Source organism: Anabrus simplex, chromosome 1 (genome assembly GCF_040414725.1).
Source record: "Anabrus simplex isolate iqAnaSimp1 chromosome 1, ASM4041472v1, whole genome shotgun sequence".
NCBI lineage: Eukaryota > Metazoa > Arthropoda > Insecta > Orthoptera > Tettigoniidae > Anabrus > Anabrus simplex.
In genome coordinates, this window is record NC_090265.1 from 1,685,577,274 (window position 1) to 1,685,602,783 (window position 25,510).

Sequence of the window (25,510 nt, forward strand, 5' to 3'; positions counted from 1 at the left end):
GTGATTTGGCAAAATTCTGGGCAGACACTATTTGATATGTATGTCATTAAGTACCATTATGCTATATAAAATGTATGCTTCTGATACAAATAAAATAAATAAATAAATTTTAGAATAACTATACTATATTTTCCATTGTTACAAAATTTGAAAGCGATATCTTAAGTGATTTTTACAGAATAAATTATTTAGTGAAGGTACTCCACAACTATAACTGACAAGCAAATTATTACTCTAGGTTTCGCCAGACAATGAATCAAAGATAGTGCGTGGGAAAGGGTTAATGTTACTGGTTGGATTACAACTGAGTGTTCCATTCAATTTTCCTTATGTCGCTGTTCTTGATCCAGTCCAACAACCTTGGTCTGGGTCTGCCTCTCTTGCTCTCCTTCCTCTATCATCTCTATTCTTCCCTCTTCTTAACATGTCCAAACCATCTCTGTTTATTTCTCTCCATTCTGTCTGTAATTTTTCTTCTTTTATGACCGCATAGGATCACGTTAGTCAGTCGTTCAGGTCTCTTTGAAGGGATTGTTCGGGCTTTGCGGTCCTTCCAGTACTTCCTCAGGTGCTCTGATCTTCATGCCCTTTCCTCGGTTGAAAATATGCGTGTTATTGGTTTGTTTCGTGTAAGGGTAAAGCAGAGATTTGTATTCCTTGAGTTTTGTATTCAATTTTATGTTATTTGTGGTGTCTTTTGTTGTAAGGCCTATTCCCTTCAGATCCTCATGATATGTCCAAAGAATCCCAGTCTCCTCTTACGCATAGTATCTGTAATGGGTTTTAGATCTTTGTACACGACACTGTTAGGTATTATCCGCCACTGTCCATCTTTCTGGTATTTTTTGTTGATGCAGGTTCTTCCAATCCTCCTTTCAATTTTCTGAAGTCTGTCAGTCTTTGATTGAAAAAGTGTTTCTGCTGCATATGTAGCTTCCGGTTTTATAACTGTGTTGTAGTGTTATATTTTTGCATTTATTGATAAACATTTCTTTTTGAGATATCCCATGTTAATTTTTGTGCTTTAGCTATTCTGTTTGTTCTTGTTTGGATTGAGATTTTTTCATTTAGGTTATGTGTTATTACTTCTCCAAGATATTTAAATTGAGTTACTATTTTGATTTTATTACCATTTAGGGTAACTTCTTTTAGTTGTGTTGGTTTTTGGGCCATAATTTGTTTTTTGTTTTTTTTTTCAAATTACATTTTGAGGCCAATTTTATTTGCAATGTTTTGAAGTTCTGATATCTGGGTTTTTGCTTCTTTTATATCCACTGCTAGTAATGCTAAATCATCAGCAAAACTCAGGCAATTTGTTTTGATTTTTCAGCCAATCTTTATTTTTGGGGGACATTTCCTAAACCATTTCCTCATTACCATTTCTAGAGCACAATTAAATAATAGTGGTGAGAGCCCATCTCCCTGCTGTAGTCCAGTTTTAATTTCAAATGACTGATGTTTCACCCCTAAACTTCACTTTTGATATGGTGTTTGTCAATTTTATCATGTTTATTAATTTGGGGTGTAGTCCAAGGTGTCTTAAAATGTTAAACAGATATTCTCTATGGATGCAATCGTAAGCTTTCTGGAAATCTACAAATGTTATCACCATATCTCTGTTTCTATCTCTGTTTCCATTATCAACTTAAGACTCATAATCTGATCAGGACTGCTCCTCCAGAGTCTGAAACCTCCTTGATATTCTACTAGTTCTTTCTCAAGTTGTAAACTTATCCTGTTAAGGATGATTTTTGAAAATATTGTGTACGTTATGTCTAGGAGTGAGATTCTGTAGTTATTAGGGTGGGTTTTGTCTCCTTTTTTGTGCAGTAGATGAATGAGGGCTGTTGTCCAGTGTTCTGGCAGATCTTCTTTAATCCAGATAGACAAGTTGTTGATGTAGGGCAACTTTTGCTGATCTTCCTGCATATTTCCAGATTTCCTGGCACTTTGTAGGTTTTTAATTTAATCAGTGCTTGGTAGACTTCCTTTATTGTGGGGGATTGATGTTCTCTGGTGGTGTTTTTATTGGGGTGTTGATGTCCAAATGAAGGAGTTTTGTAGGTTCTTCGCAATTTAGAAGCTTGTTGAAATATTTAGCCAGAATTTCTGCATTGTCTTCATTGTTAATTCTTCTTAAGACTTGGGTAGATTTTCTCTGTTTTACTAGATCTTGATAGGATATTTCTTATTTTTGGGACTGATGTAATAGCCATGGCTGATGTCTTTTCTCCACTGTTTCATTACATTTACTGTTCCACCACTGGTATTTTTTACATGGTTTAATTGGAACCAGGTCTTCTGCAATTTTTTTAAGGTTGTTTACTAAGTCTTCAAGTTTATCAGTGACTTTTATTTTTTCAGTTGGTTTTGGGTAATTTTCATTGTTGATTAGCTGTATAGGAGCTATTTTTCTTTTAGTTTTAGAGACTTGCTTTTGTCTTCTCCTCTGGGGAGTGAGTTTAATTTTTATTTTAACTACGTAGTGATCTGAACCTGTGTCTATGCCTCAGAGGACTTTAACGTTATAGATCTCTTTGTGGTGGTATTTGTCCATGCATATGTGATCCAGTTGCCATTCTCCTTTAGTGTAGTTTTGAGTTTTTGAGGTTTTCTCTTTAAACCTGTAGATTTTGAGATTAAGTTATGGTTTCTACACAGGTCAACTAGTCTCTCTCCATTTTTATTTGTTTTCTGTGTGCTGGCCATATTCCTATGATGTCATGGTATTTTCTTTCTCTGCCTAGTTGAGCATTGAAGTTGCCTATTAATAATTTTACAAGGTGTTTGGGGATGTTATCTATGGTCTGGTCCACTAGGTCCCAGAATTCTTCTATTTCTTCATGGTATGTTGAGAAGTTTTTTTTATCATTAGTGGGAACATGGGCATTTATTATTGTATATATGTTATTAGATGCCTTTAAGGTGAGCTTTGAGAGTCATGGAGACTGATTTGAATTCTTGAACTGAGTTTATTATTTTAAAGCTGACCGATAATCCTGTTCCAAATTGTGGGACATTCTTCATCACCCTCTTCCCAGGTATACCTTTATAAAGTCTGTACCCTTGAGATTCCAGGGCATCCTGGTCAGTGTTTCTAATTTCTTGCCACGAACCTGCTACGCAGGCGTAGCAGGGGGAGAGGTGATACTCCCACGTGGCGCGTCCCAGGTGGCGGATAGGGGGGTCCTAACCGGCTTGCCGGCGGACTTGAGGGAAATAAAATACCTCTCGTGGACCAAACACACACCCCCTGTGGGTGGGGGAGGCTGACGAATAATACACCCACGGTATCCCCTGCCTGTCGTGCGAGGCGACTAAAAGGGGCGACCAAGGGATGAATGAATTAGAACCATGAAACGACTCTTGATTCGTACCATCATGCGGGGAACACCATAGGTTGCATGTACTTGCGAGTAGTATCACCAACATGGTACGAAGTATGTTTGTGATTCGTTGCAGTAAAAAGCCTCACCTGGTGGATTCCAGTACCCATGCGTTGTACCCATGTGGGCAACACCGCGGGTCTGGGCGTAGCCTGTGAGTTGTGCCACTATATGAGCGACATCGTGGGTCTGCGTTGCCTGTGATTAGTACTCACTATGTGCGGAACACCACGGGGCCCTTGGGACCGGCACCCGTGACTAGTACCCTAGGTGAGGAAACTCATCGGTTTGCGTTGGCTGTGGGTGGCGCCATTGTGTGCGAAACACCATAGGTCTGCGTTACCTGTACGAAGTACAATACTTGTGAGTAGTACCATCTTTTGTGGAACACCGTGAGTCCTCGCTACTTCTGATTAATACCCCAACGTGACACATACCATGGTTCTATTTTACTCGCGACATGTACCATTCTGTGGGGCCTTAGACGTGGATTTTGCACCCCCTTTAGACACCAAGCATCGCTGTGCTTTATGAGTGGTTCCTTGGTCGGTAATAATGTTATTTTCGTTCTCTGTTGAATCCGATCCACTGGTTTTTGTTTTTGTTTGTTTGTTTTGTGTTTCGTTGGGTTCATGTCCATCCATTCATTCTTCATGACATTTTTTATTTTTATTTTGGTCAGTGGATGCCTTTGTAATTTTTGTTCTTTCATTTCGTACCATTAGGGGCCGATGACCTTCGATGTTAGGCCCCTTAAAACAACAAGCATCATCATCATCATCATCATCTAATTTCTTGTAATCCTATGATAAGAATTTTGTATTCCTCCATTATGTCGGTGATCACTTTTAGTTTACCGGTTTGCATAAGTGAGTTTACATTGTGTTTAGAGAAGTAGGTTATCTGCTTTGGTTTGATTCTTGACTTTGTCTCGTTCATGTATGTGGTGCTGGGGTATTTCCCTGCCTCTGACTTCATGGTATCTTTTATGTGGCAGCCCACCATATCCGAATGCTGCCTTCTCTGAACTCTTGGTTCAGCCGGTGGAGTATTTCTTAAAATACCTTCCGTGGTTGACTGTCAAGGTGTCACCGAATTACAACTCTGGATGTGATCCAGTGAGGTGACAATGAGGCCGCTCCTCTAGAGTACAGACGCCTTGTGCAGCCGCCTCTAGCCTGGAGAACAGACACTGCATAATGGATTCCAGTGGCATTTCCTCCACTGTATGTCTGTAAAATATACATTATCTCTTTACTCTTCCTTCGTCTAGATCAGGTTCCTTACACTCTGGTAAAATGGATTTCCCTGTTGTATCCATGTCAAAACTTGTTTCCTGCATCAGTTTCCTTCCCAAATACTTGAAGCTTTCCACAATTTCCAGTTCTCTCCCAGTTCTCCTCCTCTGTTCAGCACTATTGTCTTGCTTGTTTTCATTCCATAATTACTAATATACTCACTCAACATGTCCTGATAACATTAGTGTGATAGAAAACGTGAGCTATTTGCAAAAGGAGATAATTAAATATTGATTGTTCCACAATAATACACATTATAGAGTTTCTGATTGGAGTGTGGTAGCATGATACTGGTCTTAAAGATATGTGCTTAAAGCTTGTGCTATACCAAATAGTGTTATGCAACTTCTACAACAGAAATGAGGACATATTGGCTATTAAAGTATGTAACTGAGGAAAAAGTGAAAATACAAATGTACATTATTGTCTTCTTCCTATTAATTCATATGGGACTGTATATATAGTTCAGGTTTATTTTGTGCAGTTATGTGGAATGTGAACATGTCTACAGTATGTGTGTTACCTTCACAGATGTGAAGCAGGATATAAAGTTCCTGGAGACTTTGCTTGCAACTGTACTTGAACCACTGAGCACAGATACTGCTCTAACAGAGCAGGTGCATGAAGCTTACTTCTCGTCTATAAAGTCCAGCTTAATATTGCTGCTCAGGTATGTGCTGGTGTTCTTATCAAGCATACAACTCTGCTCTTTGAAACTGTTTTACATTTAATTATCTGATCCCTGATTTATTGACATTAAGGGAGCATGTTGGTGGCATGCTGGAAGAGCCTACTTTGTGGTAAAAATTAAGCCCTTAACCCAATGATATCAGATTTAAAATGTTTTAGAAATTACATATGAACGGCATAGCCGAGAGGTAGAAAGCATGCTAACTTACAAAAAAAAAAAAAAGTCATATAAAATCGACCAATAAGGTTTTCTCCCATCTGAAATTTTGTTTGTATAATACAGTAAAACCTCGATTATACGTTCCCGGAAACTACGTTTTCCTGTATTATTCGTTCAAATTATGTGGTCCCATGAATATCTTAATTAAATCAAGTTGTAAAAATCCTGCATTATCCGTTCCTCGAAGAAACAATTTCCCAGATCAACCATCCAGAAATTTCAGTCCCATCAATGCTAAATCCTCGATCATGCGTTTTTCAAGAAACTGTATCTCGTGAAAGGATTGCTACGGCATACTTACAAATCTTGGTGTTAACGTCCCGTCATTGCGGTAATATGAGGAAGTACTGTACCAGAAAAGCGAATGTGCATAAGGGACTATCTTAGCATCGCATTCGGGTGGTACTGTTTAGAGAATTCTCGGAAATCATAAAGCAGTGTCCACAGCAATTGGAAGGAGACAGAGCACATTTTGACAGCTTTACTTGAAGAGGGAACAAGTTTCGTCAAATGTTCGTACTTGCAAATCGTCTACATCATGTTCAGGGTTAGATTTTTTTTTTTTCCCCGAGTGTATCTTCAAACAGGTTTTCGGCACTTCCCCAGGGCACTGTATAGTCACTGGGCTTTCAGGCAGGAATCAAAACTGCTCCTTCTTAAATACCATAATACAAATTTACTATTTTAATATTATCGTATATGATTGTTATCGAGACCAGAACAGATGTTACACCTTACTTACATAAAGCCATGGGTGGTTTTGGGACTGCCTATTACTGTTTTGATCCTAATATAAGACTGGGAATTTCACGTTTTTGTGTTAAAATGTTATAAAAACTGTAGTCGTTTTATTTGCGCACGTTACATTTTAAAACTTTATCATTTCGCACTCGTACCGACTTGTACAATGAGCGCGCTTTCCAGCTGAGCTCAAGGTCGCAAATAATCGTAATTTCAGGTGTGTCAACGATATATTTCTCTTTCCAATTTCATTGTGATTAGTGACGGGCAGAATTGGATATAATTCATTTGAAAATGTGAGAATCGAAATTTACATTCGAAACCATACTGTATCCTCGAGTTCAACTAAGACCAACTACCCAACTACAAATTTGTAGTTGGTCTTGGTTCAACATAACCTTTGAACGTCGATGTAGGCCTAATCATTTACGCGGTACAAGGTTTCCATAAAGTGACTACAAACATTATACCAGTGACCAAATTACAATGAAAGATTTAAAAAAAAAAAAAAAGGATTTCACCATCATGTTGGGCGCTTTTGTATCTAATGTGCTTTATTTTATTAGATTAGAGATATAGAGTATTGAAAACTACTGTGGTCGATTGTTGTTTGACTTGGTGTTACAGGAATTAGATTTTTCGAAGAGTTTGGCTGATCAAAGTTGCTGAACTGAAAGAAGTTTTCAGTGGAAACTGACGAAGTTTCGCCGGTAAAACTGAATGTAAACTTTCGTGATTTTTAAGTCGTGTGCCGGTAAGTAATGTTTAAAGCCCGCCCTGCGGTATAACTTGTCTGCCTCTCACCCAGAGGGCCTGGGTTCGATTCCTGACCAGGTCAGGCATTGTTACCTGGATATGAGGGCTGGTTCCAGGTTCACTCATTCTATGATTGCCTTTAATTGAGGAGCTATTTAATGGTGAGATGGAGACTTCAGTCTAGAGAGCCAGGAATAACGGCTGAGAGTATTAGTCACACGACCATGCGTTACCTCGTAATGTGCAGGCCTTCGGACCGAGCAGCGGTCGCTTGGTAGGCGGAAGGCCCATTGGGGCTGTAGTTTGGTTTGGTTTAGGAGTGTTTGTAAGATTTTAAGTATACATATTTAATTTTTGTGATGTTTATTCAAATTGTTGATGGTTCTTTTGTTACCGGATTTTCCGTTTTCCCGTGTTGTACGTTGTTTTTTCCGTGGTTCCTCCAAACGGAGAATCAAGGTTCCACTGTACATACCTGCCAATTTTCCAGATTTAGGCGGAAGACTCCCGATTTTCAACAGTTTTTCCCACCTTCCGATTATTCTACTATTTCTCCCGATTTTAGCTCATTTTTTGGTGAACTTAAAACATTTGTTTTCAAATCCCGTCATTTGAACATTGTACGCCAGTGGCCGGAAGTCCTCTCATTGGCCGCTTTTAAATGAAATACATGGACATTTATTAATATTAGAAACGCGCTATGTTTATTCAATCCTGTATATCACGACGTGTCTATCAATTGTAAATCTCTCATTCTCGCATGCTATGTTCGTGTTTGTTCACGTCAGTCTAGTCGATTCTAGAGACTAGTCACTCGATTTGGAGTCTATTTTAGTAACTTCGTGACGGAATTTCAAAGATAGTGACTAGTGACTTTTCTAGAGATTTTAGGAGCCATTTGGAGACAATTCTGGCAAATTTTAATTTATTACTTGATAGCATAGTGAGTAGAAAGTAGAAGTGTGATCTCTCCCCTAGTTCATTGGTTCCTCTGCTAGACTGCTCTTCCAGCAGTAAGTGAGCTTGAGCTTACAATTCAGCATACGAATAAGACATTTGTTGCAAGCAAAATATTATGCTTTTGCTTACCATTTCAGAAGTCAGTTGTCAGATAGTTTAGATAGCTTCTGGATAGACTTTGTGGTCTTAGAAGATTTCAGTTCCTTTCTCATCTGTGTTGTTACAAAATAAAATCAACACTTCATTTAATGATATAGATGTTGATTCCCATAGGGAACCTGAAATATTTCTCCCGAATGAGTAAAAAAAAAATAATTATAATATACTTCATATAATGTAACAAATTTAGGGATAATTCCCGCAACATGGTCACCACAGCATCCTAATTCTTTCGAATTTATACTGTACAAACTGTCCAGACACTCGTAAAATATATCGCCCCATTGACTATGTTCACAGGAGAGTTTTTGTTCCAGTACACTTTCAACTTGCATGAACACATTATGAACTGCTCTTGAAGGATGGCTGAGGAATGTGCTGCCAGTGCTGTATTTATTGCTATAGTCCTTAATACATGTGAGGGCTGCAGCAAGTATTTCTTCTGTAGGCTTTCCGTGAAGCAGGCTGACACATTGAAGACATTTTGTGACCTTCGATACGTTGCATCTTACATATCCTCCTGGATAATATATCAAACACTCCTTTGGAAGACTGCGGTTATCACTGTAAATTAGACCTAAATTGTTCTCCCAATCCGGTAAGAGGTCATCCATGTTCTCAGTGAAGTTTAGTGCTTGCCTTATTTTATTTTGTGCATTTTCTACTGCAGCCTTATTTGTCTCTTCTGTCTTCTTAGCCAGTGATCTCATTTGATTAACGAATGAAGTGAATATCAGTTCAAATTTGGGCTCACAATTACTACTCGATGACAGGGCAAGTTTGGTTGGGATATAAATAGACTGCAACGTGTGTAAATTCAGAAAGTCAGTTGAAGGGTGGTCGTCACAACTTAATGAGCGTAGTATACCAAAGTACCGTTCTAGTGGATCTTGGTTAAATTTGGCTGTGAGCACATGTCACAATCCATTATTCCATAAATACTCGGACACCTGTATGGTGCTCTCAATTGTTACTCTTAAGGATTCAAGAGTTCTTTCCGAAGCAAAAGTATTATTCTTCCCACTGAGGTTATTTCTCCATTTTATTAAGGTTTGATGCCCTATTGAATCTTTATAAAGAGCCCCTGCTGGTGTAGAAGTATTTAATACTATTAGGATATTTAATTCCCTAGTGAACGTTTCGGTCGGTTCACTGTCTTCAAATCCCTCTGAGTTTATTGGTTTTTGTTTGTTTAATTGTTTCATGAGATATTGTGGCAAATTGGGGAATATATGAGGGACAGCGCCAGTTTTCAGTTTCCGTCTACCTCTAGGAATTTCTACCTGTTCGCCTTGAATTACAAATGAATCTGATTTAACAATAAATTCATCAGAACAATGTGAATCGCACACATAACACTTATCAGAAAGCTCTTTGTCTTTTCTGCGAATCATCTTTTTCCCATTTTGAATATTCTGCTTCATTTTGAGCTGGTTTTAAGAAGTGTTTACGTTTTTCAGTTTTATAGCTAGACTTACAGCCTGGAGCGAAGCAAGCAGACATTTTTTCCTCCTCAGTATGTTTGTAAGTTTTATAAACTCGGCACTATATTTACACTAAATAAATGAATACCATCACCAGATCACATGCTCTTCACTTTCACTTAACAATAATGCAAGACACTTAAGTTTTTGCCTTCACAGAACAATACTACCGAACATAACCGTATTACAACTACAGATACGAACTCTCAGATAGTAACGGTGCTTCCCCTAGCAGGTGATTCATCGCAGTCCCTATACTAGCCAACAGGGAACAACTTCAGAGCTCACGCTTTCTCTGTGAGCTTGCATCCGGGAGATAGTAGGTTCGAATCCCACTATCAGCAGCCCTGAAAATGGTTGTCCGTGGTTTCCCATTTTCACACCAGGCAAATGCTGGGGCTGTACCTTAATTAAGGCCACGGCCGCTTCCTTTCAACTCGTAGGCTTTTCCTATCCCATCGTCGCCATAAGACCTATCTGTGTCGGTGCGATGTAAAGCCCCTAGCAAAAAAAAACTTCCACTCCTTATGAAAAATAGCATTGCGCTTTGCATAATTGCGCGGGCATTTGCTAAGTAATGGTGTCCAAGTGCATGATTGAATCACACATGTGAGCATGAGTTCATACTATTTTAGGAAGGCATATCAGAGACAGATCATCTCACTCACATACTACCTGTGAGGGAATAGAGATGTGTAATTTTTAGCCTTATAGTGTCGTATAGCAACAGTCGGGTTTTGAGACAATAAGTGTTATAATATATACCATAGTACTCCTGTATTGTGCAAGACATGTAGAATAAGTAGTGTTGATCAATTGTATCTTCTGATTTTTTCCTGATTTTAATATCAAAATACCTTGATTTTTGGTTTTATAAAGTTGGTAAGTATAATAGCAAAACCATGAACTCATCAGTTTTGTTGCTTCAGTACAATTGCATGAAATGGTAGACCTCAAAACATTCTTCTATGTGAAGAGCAATACCACACTTTTTTTCACTGTCAAGAACTTTCACCTCTTTTCCCCCTCCCTAGAGTATTACAGGTAGTATTGTTAATAGAGATTTTAATAAGAATGTTGATCATTTGTGTATTGATTGGGGTGGCCTTTCTTACTTTATTGGAGCGGAAAGCCATGTTCTTTTTCTTTTCTTTTGGGGGAATATAAAAGTATTTCAACTCTTGCCCTCAGGATTATGAAGTTGTTTTGTGCCTTATGTATAGGGTTGCCATACGTCCCGGAAAACTGGGATTGTTCCAGATTAGAGTGTTATAAATAATGTCCCGTCTGGCTGACTAAAAGTCCTGGATTTTTAAAAGTAATCCCTTTACTCCTAAAGGAAATACAATTTAAACGCCCACCCAATCTCTTGTAACTTCGAGTAAATTGAATGGTCGAGGCTCAAAAAGTATCCATCATCGATCTTACCTATGAAGTAGTCAGAGTAAACTATCGAATTATTGCTTCTTTCTACGTACTTCCGGTGTTACAAATTGTTTTCAATTATAACACTGGAAAGTATCTTCTCATCTAACCTAACTTGACTTTCACAGAGGAGAAGTAAGCTTCATGCAGCTGCTTTATTATCCTGGGGCTGTTTGGTATTTGGAGTGGCCTTAACCCAATCAGGTCATTTGATGAACTGTGGTTGCGCCAAGTTGTTTTGGTGTAGGAATCATTTGACAAGCACAGCTCGCAGTGCTACACTGCTTAGTATAGTGCTACACTGCTTAGTATAATGTATTTACGCAGTTCAAAACCTATTGGCAAACATGAGTCTTTTCAGTTTTACCTTATCCACCACTGTGCTCTAGTCCAAGTCTTGTCTTAAGTTTGTGTTTACCAGCTCCATCCAAGAGTTCATTCATCACAATTTTATCACCACATTAAACAAAATTGCACTACACTGTTCAGCACTAATTGTTTACACTCAGTAGCTGTCACAAATGACTGGAGAAAAAATTGAAATACTTTCAGGATGGTCACTGATAATTGCCGGCACACAGATTGTACAACAGTCTCTGATTGTACACTATGAGCTTCTCAAATTTCCGGAGCATAGAACGTGAGATGCACTGGCATATTTGCAATGCTTATACTTCAGCTGTATGGTAAAGCCTGAAGCAAGGAGACGGGCACAAAGCGACATTGCATACTACACAACAATACCGAGTGTCCCGCCGCTGGCCTTTCGCCACGCAAACAACGCATCTCTTATTTGCATGCAGTCTTGATTTTGAGGCTGGATTGAAATCTGGAATATGCCTTCCCAAGAATCGAGTTGAAAAGTCTACGGTGTGGCTCTCACTGATCGAATTGGCAGGGCTGCGATAGGGATAGCGTTCGCGTACTTCAGAAATAGTTTCTGCATAATTTAAATACGATACTACAGCTGAGTGAATTTGCCGCCGTGTTTCTTGTATATCACGAAAGCATTGAACATTATTATGTCCAGGTGTCTAAAAAATTTTGTGGTAATACTTCTTCATTCTTTTTTCTCGCTGTACTCTATGGCATGATACATTGGTCCGATAAGTCCACCCCTCCCATTGAGTCATTGTACTCAATACATATGCAGGCTTCTCTTTGATTTCTCCCTTCTCGTTTAGAATAGTGCGCATTTCCGCGTCATGAATGCTACTCAGCATGCAGACATCTCTCTAGTCTTTCCACTTCAAGGCCATGAGTTTGATTTTGTAGGTAGAAGCCACCTCCCCTATTTTCAACTTGTTCCCCCTGATGTCCTTCGGAAGATTTTTTTCTATTAGATTTTCCAGTACCAACAGCGTCTGTCTAAAACTCATTGAACTGCTGGAAGAGTTCCAGGCTACTGTAATAATTATCTAGAGCTATGAGGTATCCCTTATTTAGAAGAGGTTCAGCTAGGGCAAACACAACTTCTGAGGGCTTGGTATGCTGAGAAATATTTACCCCACAAACCTCATTTACTAGCTCAGTTTCCTTGCATGTGTACCACAGGATATTCCACACATATCCTGTTTTAGCCGCACATAATTTGAAGGATTCCATCCCGAAACAAGCTTCTTCTTCTTCTTCGTCTTCGTCTTCGTCTCCTTTTTCGGAATGTACATTTTCCATCCCAAGCAACCTTTCCAAAGGAGTAAACTTTCATCAATAGTTGGGAAGTTTTAAATTTTGATTCAAGAATGTCTAAAACTAGCTTCACTTTGTAGAGTTTCGGGGATACTTGCCGATCGTAAGCCTCATTATCGGAGAAATGTAAAAATTTCAGGAGAAGGAAAAAACGTTTCTCGGACATGGTCTCGTGAATCACGGGTGTAGCAAACAATCTATTGAAAAATAATGTGAGAGCTTCGGCTTTTGAATTATACCCTAAAGAAAAAATCCCAAATAAAAGTTTTATTTCCCCCTTGTTAGTAAGAACCCAATCCCTCTCTCTGCTTTTTCTTTTCATTTTAGCTGTTCCTATACTAGTTTGTATTGACTGCTGAGCGTTCCGATTTGTTTGTTCTGCAATAAGGTCGCACATTTCGTCATCAATGAAATGCTCAAATATTTCGTCTGGTTCTTTTTCATTTAAAATTTTGCCCTGAATTCTACTTTGGTATGTAGCTGCAAATCTGGCTCTCCTGCAGCCCCTTACATCCCAATCACTAGGTGGAGTAGGCGACAAATCACTCTCTCTTTCTGACTCGCTACTCTCATCGAAGCTCGAACTCGGCACCTGTCCACAGCATCTAGGCAGAAGGCCTACTCCAACGGAAGCACTCATGCTTGGAGCATCTAATAGCAGGATAGTTTCACCATTGCTATCTAAACTAGAATCACTGCAACTATCTTCCTCACCGAGTTTGAGAATATCCCGTATATCATCACTCGGAAGATCTCCAATTATTTTGGACATGTTCACAACAAATAGGAAAAGCTACACGTAGAATAAATCACAAGAGATATATACCAACAAAACAACTTATGAAAGCTGAACACATTCACACCGAGACATGCAATACTACGCTCCACGCAACACTCTGACAGCTTCTCGCACCTGCAATAGCCAAGCACCACATCGGTTGTTCTTGCGCTACGCAGCTATGTAGCAGATAACTAGGGGATTCCCTGACGAGAACTGCTTAGATATACGAAGGTGAAAAAATTCTGTCAATTGGCAGCACCTCCCAGAACATACAGAAAAAGTTTAAAACCTACCATTTGTTTTGCAACGGAGATAAAAAATAAAAACTTCCGCTCTACACACAACGCGCGTCCACTAGCGGACTCACTCCGGCCACGTCACCTGAAGCGAGCCCCACTCTACCGGTTAATATAATGATGTTAACAGTCACATAAAATTGGAGGTTCCGCGTCTATGGTCATAATATTGACAGTTGCATAAAACTGGAGGTCGCATGGCTATGATCAGGATATCAACAGTCATGTAAAACTGAAGGTTCCATGGCTATGATCACAATCACAACAGCCTTGTATAACTACAAGCTTGCCTTCTTTTAATTTATCTCTCTATTTTTTTTTTTCCTTTTGATTGTACTCTCTTTTTCAAATTGCCTGTGAAAATTTTGTCTGCCTGCTGCATTGATCAAGCTAGATGATAAACTTACAACTCTGCCATTGTTCTGCTTTAGTGACAAATTCAAATCTTGCCATAGCCAAAGCAGAGACTCCTTTTTGTAGACAATATAGCCAACTTTCGATTATTCGAGTGCGGATTAACCAGAGAACTGTTTCATTCCTTGCGATATTTTGTATACTTGTAAACCAAGTTTAGACTCCATAAACTCAGTCCTTTACCATAAGCGACGCAACATAGTGCTGCGTGTGTTACAGTTGCGTTATACCCAGTCTTTTGTAGAACTTCATAGTGTACACAGTGTGAGTTATTGTTAGTGAAAATGCCACAGTTGAAGCCAAAAGAATTCTTAGCAATGAACAAAAGCCGAAAAAAATTGAGCAGTTAGGAAAAGATAGAAAACTTTTGAACAACAAGTACTACAACATGGAATAGGAGAGTAAACAGCACAATGTGAAAAGTAATTACAGTAAAACCTCATTAAGACGTTTCTGCAGTGGACAAGGAAAAAGAACGCGTTAAGCGAGAAAACGTACTTTTGAATACACAAATAAAAACTATCCAACAGGGATATGGAAACAATAGATACAATTTTTTCCGACATAATGGGATTTTACGTTGTATATCCAAGAGTACAGTGAAAACTCTATGAGAAGAGAGTATTAAAAGGTGTGAAAAACACAAGATAACAAATTTGAAAACTTATTCTGCTGGGGCTTATAAAAGGCACATAACATTGAACAAACTAAATTTGACGTATAACTTGAACTTCAACTATATTTTGTGCCAAAATATGCTCTTTGTCCTACAAGGATCGTTAAAACTCTCCCCACATTCAAGTTTCATCGCTACTCTTCAATGAGTTTATATAATAAACTTCTAGTTTTATTTGCTAGCATGTATATATTAACTAGCTTAACTGGTATTTTTCCGACAGTAAGATTGCACCTTTCTTATGAATTTTGCTCCTGCTGAAGTTCAATTTATACGTTTGACTGGTTCAACCTGGACTCGTGACAAGTCAGTGAACTCTATTTTAACCCTTATTTATGAATTCAAAGGAATTTCATCCTCACAATATTAATCCACGCTTCACACATTGACGTATATTTGTCACAATATCTATTGTCATGTGCCAGTGGCCTCATAATTGTTTTTAATTCCACAGATTGCCACCGTTAATGTAGTCCACGACGAATTTTGCTTTTAACTTGCATATTTTGTTACAACCTCAAGTCTAATGTTTTTATTGTATTGATTGTTGATTATCACTTTTTATTACAGCATGGTTCATTTTTAATATGATGATAACATTCTCTATATTTTAAGCTCAGGGCCCTGACGTAGTTTTTATTGCATTAATGGCTGATGATGTTTGCTATGTCGAACAAAACGTGTCCCAATATTAGACACTTCATGATTATATTATAATTCAATGAGTTTATTGTAATGTATTGAATGGGTGGTTATAAATGAAAGAATTTTATAATTTTAATATATCATCTTCAATATGGTTTTAATATGAGGTAAATTACATGTAACTAAGCAGTAATAGCAAAAATTCTCGACGTGATAAGTGAGGTATTTTTATATAGATTTATTACGATGAGAATTGGGACTTAAGAGTTTACGACGTGCTAAGCAGGAAAACATGTTAATGAGGAACGAACTAACGAGGTTTCACTGTGATTTCGGTCACTTCATCGTCCAGTTGCAGTAGGATGAAAAATAGTAAATCATTGAAAACATTGACAGTGGTGATTTGGTTTAATCAGCAAAACGCACAGTACAAAAATAATGTGAGCTAAACAAGCCAAAAATTTCTTTGAATCTCTGGTTTGGCAGTTTCAGTGGGTTTCTCTTAAAGGAACAAAAAGGTGTTGACGGACTATTTCGGCAAGGTGTAAAAGTCTTATAAAGTGACATTAAATTGTTAGTAGTTAGAATAGTTTATAGTTGTGGTGAAACAGTTTATAATGTCTCATAGTGAATCATTCCAGTGCTGCTGGGCATTTACATTGATGAAAGTTTTAAATAACCCTAATTTTTATCATGTTTATGACTAATCTCATTTTTACTATGGTTTCATTTATCTATGAGGTGGCTACCACTCATTGACCATGGATAATCGCAAGTTGACTGTGTTATGTAAATATTTAATGTCTGTAGATGTGATAGAATGCTTTGTAAATTGGCACAATTTGAAATATTATAAGGTAACTCTGAACCTAGATGGTCTAATGTAATTTAGCAATTTCGGCCTTTGTCAGAAACTGCTTTAAGCTGTGGGAATGGTTTTAGAAAATAAGCAAGCTTGTGACAAGTTACAGTCAATATATATCATGCAGTTAAAAAGAAGGTAGCAGTAAATAGAGATTTTATATTTCTCATTTATTTACCATATTGGCTTGAATATAAGACACCATCATCATCATCTGTGGATGGACAGAACAAACTGGAGGAGGCTCGTACACAACTGCACCCGGCTTGCTGGAGCGAAGAAATGATGATGATGATGATGATCATCATCATCATCATGGAAACTCCAACATGGAAACGACGGTTTAGGAAATCCATATCGATCGATCTATCATACTATCAAAACAATTCAGATTTCATTTCCATTCAATTGGCAGTATTACCGGAACTGTTGTAGCTCCCTCCTTACTGTTCACCCTGTAAAATGAAGTGTCACTAAAAGTTTTGCAGATAGTAGAAAAACAAGCTTACAAGAAGAGTAGCTATAGTTCATATGTTTTACAGTTAGAAAGGAGAAAGCAGTAAATAATGATTTTGTACTTTTTCTCATTTATGTACGTACATATGTAAATGCTTTTCTCATTAAATGAGAACTTATAATTTGAAAAATAAGATGAATTTGTAGCTAATTTAGTGTTTATCAAGTGATATATGCAGATTGCTATTTTTAATTGTTACAGACTTGGTATGAGGCAGGCTGAAATTGAGCTGTCCAACATAATGTCAGCAAAGTGCAATACCAAAGACTTGGCAGAGTTGGAAGAGCGAGTTCAACGGACTGCATGTGCTGCCCTTCATCGACTGGCTTCGCTCCATAACCCTTGCTTTATGTTAGATTCTCTAGTCGCTACACTTAAAATACTGGCGACCAACACTGATGAAAATAATGCAAAATCAATGTGAGTATTTTAAAAGAGCTGCTTATTGAATTGTACAGTTAAGAGTTAACGTGTGGATTTTAATCAATTTTGTCCACGGTCTTCATTGTCACAGTTATGCTTGTATTGCCGTGAGTAATTAGCTGTATGTTACATCTTTTTGAATGGTCATTCCGCAGTATGTCTCCAAGATCACATACAAATTCATCACTGGATAGCCATAGTCGGCTTAATGCTGATGGCAAAACATATGGAAGAAGGCAAGAATCTGTTCGTAATATTCTTGGATATTGTAAAGGCAAATGACGGTGTCACAGGAGAGAAGATCTACCAATACCGGATAAAAAGAAAGTTACCTGAAGGAAGGGTAAGGAAAATCCAATTGTACAAGAACTGTACCAGCTGTGTGCGAGGTAGAGAAGGACAGTTACTGGCCTACGACCAAAGCAGAGTTGAACAATGCAGTACACTGTCCCCACTGCTGTTTATCATGATTATGGATGATGTATTGAAGGACATAAGGGAAATATCGGGTGAACTGTATGCTTTTGTTGGTGATATCATGATTTAGGGAGAAACATATGATGAAGTGCAGACAAGACTTGGCACTTGAAAGATAAAGTTCTGGGAGTTCATCTTCAAGGTAAGACAGTGGTGATGGCGGTGAATGGGCCGACCAACAAGCATCAAATTAATGTAATAATTTTAGTAATGTTCTTTACGTCCCACTAACTACTTTTACGGTCCTCAGAGGTGCTGAGGTGCCGGAATTTAGTCCCGCAGGAGTTCTTTTATGTGCCAGTAAATCTACTGACACGAGTCTGTTGTATTTGAGCACCTTCAAATACCACCGGACTGAGCCAGGATCGAACCTGCCAAGTTGGGGTTAGAAGGCCAGCGCCTTAACCGTCTGAGCCACTCAGCCCGGCAGCATCAAATAACAGACCACCAGTTGGAGAGTAAGGGCAGCTTCACTTACCTTGCAGTATAGTCTGTGAAAGAATAACTTAGCCACAGGAGAGGCCACCAACAGGATGGAAAAGTTGCCTCTTCTACCAACCACTAAACAAGTTGGCCATGTGGTTAGCTGTGAGCTTGCATTCGGGAGATAGTGGGTTCGAATCCCATCATCAGCAGCCCTGAAGATGGTTTTCTGTGGGTTCCCCATTTTCACACTTTAATCAAGGCCACGGCTGCATCTTTCCCAATCCTAACCCTTTTCTATCTTTGCATCGAAAAAAGTTTGATGTGTAAGTGCAACGTTAAACCACCAACAAAGAAAAATCTTCTACCAACTCTTCTTTGAGATGATAAAATTACCAATGTTCGACAGTTACTTCGTACCTGTCTTGATGTATGGTATTGAAACATGCACCCTTATGAAAAGAAACTTGTCAAGATTGTTTTGACATGGAGATTTGTAGAAGGATTTGTCAGGAAAATGAATTGTAGCAGAGTCTGAGAAACTTCGGTTTGAAAAAAGGAAGGGTAAAGAGGTGATGTATAAGATGTATTATCGCTGTGTAGTAACATATGCAGCAAACCTGGACACTGGAGAAAACATAAGAGAGGAGAGTCAAGCTTTCCGACAGAATGGAAAGAAATAAACTGAGATTATTTGGACATGGAAGAGGGAAGGATGTTAAAGTGAACGATGGAGAGTAGTATTCAAGGAAAACTAGAGGTAGACCTAGATGAAGGTGGTTGAACTCGATGAAGAACGGCATAATACGAAGTAACCTAGATTGGAATACAGTTGAGGAGCAGCAGTGGTGATCCAGATGCAACCTGGTCAAGGCAAATACAATTCATCTCCATTTTACTCCCTCTCCTCCACTCCCTCATCCATTGTATGTTCCAGATCATATTGCTTTAGGCTCTTCTTTAGGCTATTGTATTTTCATAGTCTTCAACATTCTTCCTTCATTCGTTCATTCAATAACCATACTAGGTCACTCTATTTTTATTTTATTTCCATTTTATCAGTTTGTGTTTCCAGTTTTTGTCTTTGTATGTACAGTATATACCATATTTGCTCACTTATAACTTGCCACTGCGTATATCTTGCACCCCATTTTTAACATTTAAAAATTGCAGGGGGAGAAAATCCCCGCATATCACTCACATTAATTTCCGACCTCATATGGCCGGTTGCATAAACCGTTTGATCTTAGATCAGAGACGAAATTGATCTCAGTTCACGCTAAACTCAGATTTTTTTTGTTATATAAACTTTAATCTCAGATCAATTCGCACTGAACTAGAATTAACTTTGACTGGGGAAATTTCTCCGATCAAACTCTATGATCTCAGTTCAAGGAGGTTTTTCGTATTAGAGATAGAAGAACAGCTGATTGTAAATATATTACCTGTATTATGTTAAATCATAAGAAAATACACAAAAGACTAACAATACATTGTTTTCGCTCTCAGCTGAGACATCTGGTCATGTCTCATTGGGAGATGGAGTGGCAGGCCATTCCACTTCCAAATAAGCTGAGAGCGATAAAAGGAAGGCTCTGGTAAAGAAGTAGGGGACTGGAAATATTAATAACATTGCATTGAAAATTACTCACAGATGTTCAGGACTCCATTGTGAATATTATTAGGTCCCGAAATGTTGCATTATTAATGATTTTCTGGGTAATATTGGTAATAATTGCACATAAGAAGTAGGAGGATGTATTCATGATAGCCATCTTTGTTTCCAGAGATGTTATGGTATAGACTTTGACTTTACAGCAAAGCAAGGAACTTCAGATAGGTGAGGAAAGCATGGAAGTTACAATGCAAAGCATGGATGTTACAACATAAAGCATGGTAGTTACAATGCAAAGATGTTATTCTCATGACAGAGCTTGGTCTGGATTTTGCAAAGATAGGTTACAGCTACTAAATTATTTTTTTTCTTGCCGTGCGGGCAGTATGCGCCGCGGCGATAGTTAAGAGCCTCTCGAAGGGAGTGTGGCCCCCAAAGGGGGCCACTGTTCTCATGACAGAGCCTGGTCTGGATTTTGCAAAGATAGGTTACAGCTACTAAATAATTTTTTTTCTTGCCGTGCGGGCAGTATGCGCCGCGGCGATAGTTAAGAGCCTCTCGAAGGGGGCCACTGTTCTCATGACAGAGCTTGGCCTGGATTTTGCAAATATAGGTTACAGCTACTAAATTATTTTTTTTCTTGCCGTGCGGGCAGTATGCGCCGCGGCGATAGTTAAGAGCCTCTGGAAGGGAGTGTGGCCCCCGAAGGGGGCCACTGTTCTCATGACAGAGCCTGGTCTGCATTTTGCAAATATAGGTTACAGCTACTAAATTATTTTTTTTCTTGCCGTGCAGGCAGTATGCGCCGCGGCGATAGTTAAGAGCCTCTGGAAGGGAGTGTGGCCCCCAAAGGGAGCCACTGTTCTAATTACAGAGCTTGGCCTGAATTTGCAAAGACAAGTTACAGCTACTAATTTAGAGGAGTTGTAACATCCATGCTTTATGTTGTAACATCCATGCTTTGCATTGTAACCTCCATGCTTTCCTCAACTATCTGAAGTTCCATGCTTTTCTGTAAAGTCAAAGTAACCAGTCTATACCATAACATCTCTGGAAACAAAGATGGCTATCATAAATATATCCTCCTACTTCTTAAGTGCAATTATTACCAATATTACGCACAAAATCACTAATAAAACAACATTTTGGGACCTAATAATATTCAAAATGGAGTCCTAAACACAAGTGAGTAATTTTCAATGCAATGTTATTATTATTTCCAGTCCCCTACTTCTTTACCACTGCCAAAAGGAACAACGAAGGTATGGAGGACTTCCCTTCGGGCTTTGCGGAGGGAAGCCGTGGTATTATGTCGTCTTCGGATCGGCCATGGTATCGTAACTCACTCGCATCTTTTGAAATGAGAACCCCCTCCGGTGTGTACCTGCGGCAACCATCTTACCGTGGTACACATCCTTACGGAGTGTATGGACCTGGTCGATCTTCGCCGTAGTCTTAACCTTCCGGGTACCATCTCCCTTATCTTGCGAGATGACGAGCAGTCAGCCGACCTCGTCATCCGCTTTATGAGGGATAGTGGTCTGTTTTATCGTGTCTAGTGAAGTCCTTTATCCTCGTGTATTTGTTTCAATTGCGCTTTTATCCCATTGACTTCATTTTAGTTTGTGTTGCGTATTTTAATGTGTTATTTTAACGTCCAATGTAAATTAAGTACATATATATGCACCACCAGGCAATGCCTTATTCCTTTTCTCCCTCTATTTTCTCTTATTTTATTAGAAAATAAGGCATTGCGAATTAGATCCATTGCTGTTTTAATCTCATACTCATTTTTTCATCACCATATTTTTTTAACTCTTGTCAGTGGATACATTTTTAAAATTTTAAATATCATGTATCATGTCGTCCATCACGTTCCATTAGGGGCCGATGACCTTCGATGTTAGGCCCCTTAAAACAACAAGCATCATCATCATCATCAATACATTGTTAGCTGTAGTTGTTGTCCTTATATAAGCTATTTACGCTTCTTATAATGCAGCGAAACATAATTCTACAACATAACCTCTATGAATTGCTTACGATATTACATTATCTCATTCCTGTTTTACAGATATCTGATTAATACGATATGGAGGGTTATTCAGCTAAGTTGTCCATCTCAAATAATGTATGGACTGTTCAAGATTGAATGGCGTTAATATCCTCTGAGGTAATACTATTAACTTTGTTTTTAAGATGGAACTACACTGTTTTCTACGCCTAACCTTAAATCTACAAGTGTTAAAAGTTCAACACTGTGATTATTCCGAAAATCCATCCAAGTACTTCTCGAGAAAATGTAATGTATTCAAACATGCTTCATTTGCCAGCTGGGGACTGCCCTGTTCGATTTGCGCTACGTATGAAACATGAGCTAGGTATTGACATGCAGGAGTTGCTTCACCTTTTCCTGACAGTTACGTATTTGCTCTGCTGTGCTCATGAAAGCACTATGACCAAAGGTATGATTTAACACCTTTAATATCGCCGTAGGTAACAGAAACCACAAAGGAAAAACGGATCCTGATGTGATATTAAACCACACAAGACCGAACAAGCTAGTGCAACTGGGCAATCACCCCTTCTTAACACTAATAGATTCTTCAAAGAATGAATAAAAGAAAGAGAACGGCAACGAAGGCTGTGAAAATAAAAGACTTGTTAGGCTTCTCAAAGCTAATACCATTGGGATCAGAAAGAAACAAGGGTTGACTGAGGGAAGACGGATATCCGTTTTTCATGCTGCAAACTACGTTCATTTGTCGACAGTCACGGCGAGCTTAATCCCATCATTTAAGTATTATCCAACAGGCAAAGCTATTTCATATTTCATTTGTTTCGCGGTGTTGCAATGTCCACTTTTCTGTACTCCAATTACATTTCAACTACATGTGTAAACAGAATTCAGTTGTGTACAACGCGTCAAAGTCGTAATGTCAGTTCATTTTCAGAACTAGGTTCTAAATTGATCGGTCAAATGCCTTATGCAACCGGTCCATAAAGATATACGGTACATACACAAAATAAAGTTTGGGTTTTCCATGGACATGCCTATGTTCAATATCAGGGCTGTACCATTTGCTGTTACGGTACTTTGTATGTGACAGTACAAGAAGAAGCTGCATTTCTTTCTACCTGCAGAACGGTTGAGACTAGCTGTTGTAACAAAAATAACTAACTCGCACACCGCCGCCCCAAGGCCGTATTCCTAGCCAGTCAGTCACATTCGGCCATCCCTCTCACTCTTCTATCTTTGTCAATGTGCTTATTGCTACCTGTTCTGCAGAGCTGATCACGTGAACTGGGACTGTTTCCCTGTCCAGACAGTCAAGTGATCATAGTATTAGGTATTGTCCATCTGTTGTATTGTCAACAAGTACCAGTATTCTGTCTTCACTTTTCATTCTTGTTTCTCATTTAAGTTTTCTGGTGTAGGTCGATCTTTAAGTTATGGAGAAAAGTGTGAGTGATATGGCTGGGTTTAAACTCAGGTGATCAAATATGCTTAAGACCATAGTAACAGCTGCCGGTCGAGAATTCAGTGTGACTGAGTTTAATGTTTGCTACTGGCGTAAACAGAAAGCTGCACTAGAAACCATCAACCGAACACATAAGGCATTCAGAGGCCCGAAAACCGTTCAGTTTCCTGACCTGGAAGACGAGTTACTTCATTACGTTACAGAGTTGCGAAATGATGGCTTTAGTATCTTGCACAAGATGCTACTTTTCAAAACGCCTGAACTAGCGATTAAGGGAGGAATTATCTGATCAGATCTGAAAGTGAGCCGGGGTTGGATCCGTAGATTCAAGACACGAAAGGGATTGTGTCTGTGAAGGCGAACATCTCTCTGCCAGAGAATGCCAAGAGATTTCGGCAAAACAAAATCATAGATTTTCATCGCCATGTGATAGCAATGCAGAAGAAAAACAAGTACCTCTTATCTCAAATTGGCAATGCAGATCAAACCCCGATAGATTCTCCGTGGGTCAGATGGCAGCTCGCCGGCCTCTCACCGCTGGGTTCCGTGGTTCAAATCCCCCTCACTCCATGTGAGATTTGTGCTGGAGAAAGCAGAGGCAGAACAGGTTTTTCTCCGGGTACTCCCGCTTTCATTGTCATATTTCATTCCAGCAACACTCTCCAATATCATTTCATTTCATTTGTCATTCATTAATCATTGCCCCAGAAGAGTGAGACAGACTTCGGCAGCCAGCACAATCCTTATCATCTTCATGGTTAATCCGTATGGATAGTACTGAATAGGTGGACAATAAATAATTTCCTATTATAATTGTTGTTAACAATTCCTATCCTCACCGCTAAATGGGGGCTTCATTCATTCCATTCCTGATCCGGTCGAATGAGTGGAAACAGGCTGTGGATTTTCATCAAACTCCGATAAACTTCGACATGCCATACAACACCACCGTCAACGAGAAGGGAGAATCTAGCGTGCTTGTACGTACAACTTTGTGTGAAAAACAGTGTTGCACTGTCATGCTAGCAGTAACCGCAGATGGAAGAAATTGCTGTGGTACGTTATTTTCAAAAGAGAAACAGTGCCTAAAGCAAAGTTTCCCAAAGGCATTCATGTACGGGTTCAAGAGAGAGGATGGACGGACGGACGGACTTATAAGCCCTCTCCTTTACATCCTTACTGAACCCCTATACACCCTCATAACCATGTGCAGAGATCTGTACCCTTTATTTACAATCCCATTTATGTGATTACCCCAATGAAGATCTCTCCTTATATTAACACCCAGATACTTACAATGATCCCCAAAAGGAACTTTCACCCCATCAATGCAGTAATTAAAACTCAGAGAACTTTTCCTATTTGTGAAACTCACAACCTGACTTTTAACCCCATTTATCATCATGCCACGGACGGACGGATGGATGGATTTTTGTAACGCTACTCTTTCGTCGGAAATCACCCAGAACAAATCGAGCTGCTTTTCTTTGTATTTCTTCCAGTTCTTGAATCAAGTAATCCTGGTGAGGGTCCCATTCACTGGAACCATACTCTAGTTGGGATCTTACCAGAGACTTATAAGCCCTCTCCTTTACATCCTTACTGCAACCCCTAAACACCCTCATAACCATGTGCAGAGATCTGTATCCTTTATTTACAATCCCATTTATGTGATTACCCCAATGAAGATCTCTCCTTATATTAACACCCAGATACTTACAATGATCCCCAAAAGAAACTTTCACCCCATCAATGCAGTAATTAAAACTCAGAGAACTTTTCCTATTTGTGAAACTCACAACCTGACTTTTAACCCCGTTTATCATCATGCCATTGCCTACTGTCCATCTCACAACATTATCGAGGTCATTTTGCAGTTGCTCACAATCTTGTAACTTATTTATTACTCTATAGAGAATAACATCATCCACAAAAAGCCTTACCTCAGATTCCACTCCTTTTCTCAAATCATTTACATATATAAGAAAACATAAAGGTCCAATAATACTGCCTTGAGGAATTCCCCTCTTAATTATTACAGCGTCAGATAAAGTTTCACCTACTCTAATTCTCTGAGATCTATTTTCTAGA

The 25,510-nt window shown here is 38.9% G+C and overlaps 1 protein-coding gene across 3 annotated transcripts in view; it reads left to right on the plus strand.

Annotated features, from left to right (window-relative positions):
• Positions 1-25,510, plus strand: part of LOC136881856 (VPS9 domain-containing protein 1) — a 176,408-nt gene that overhangs the window by 92,113 nt on the left and 58,785 nt on the right. For all 3 annotated transcript variants that reach the window (XM_067154296.2, XM_067154313.2, XM_067154303.2), the window contains 2 exons: positions 5,216-5,354; positions 17,201-17,419. In XM_067154296.2, coding sequence (XP_067010397.2) covers positions 5,216-5,354; positions 17,201-17,419 — 358 coding nt within the window. The remainder of the gene's footprint in view (positions 1-5,215; positions 5,355-17,200; positions 17,420-25,510) is intronic.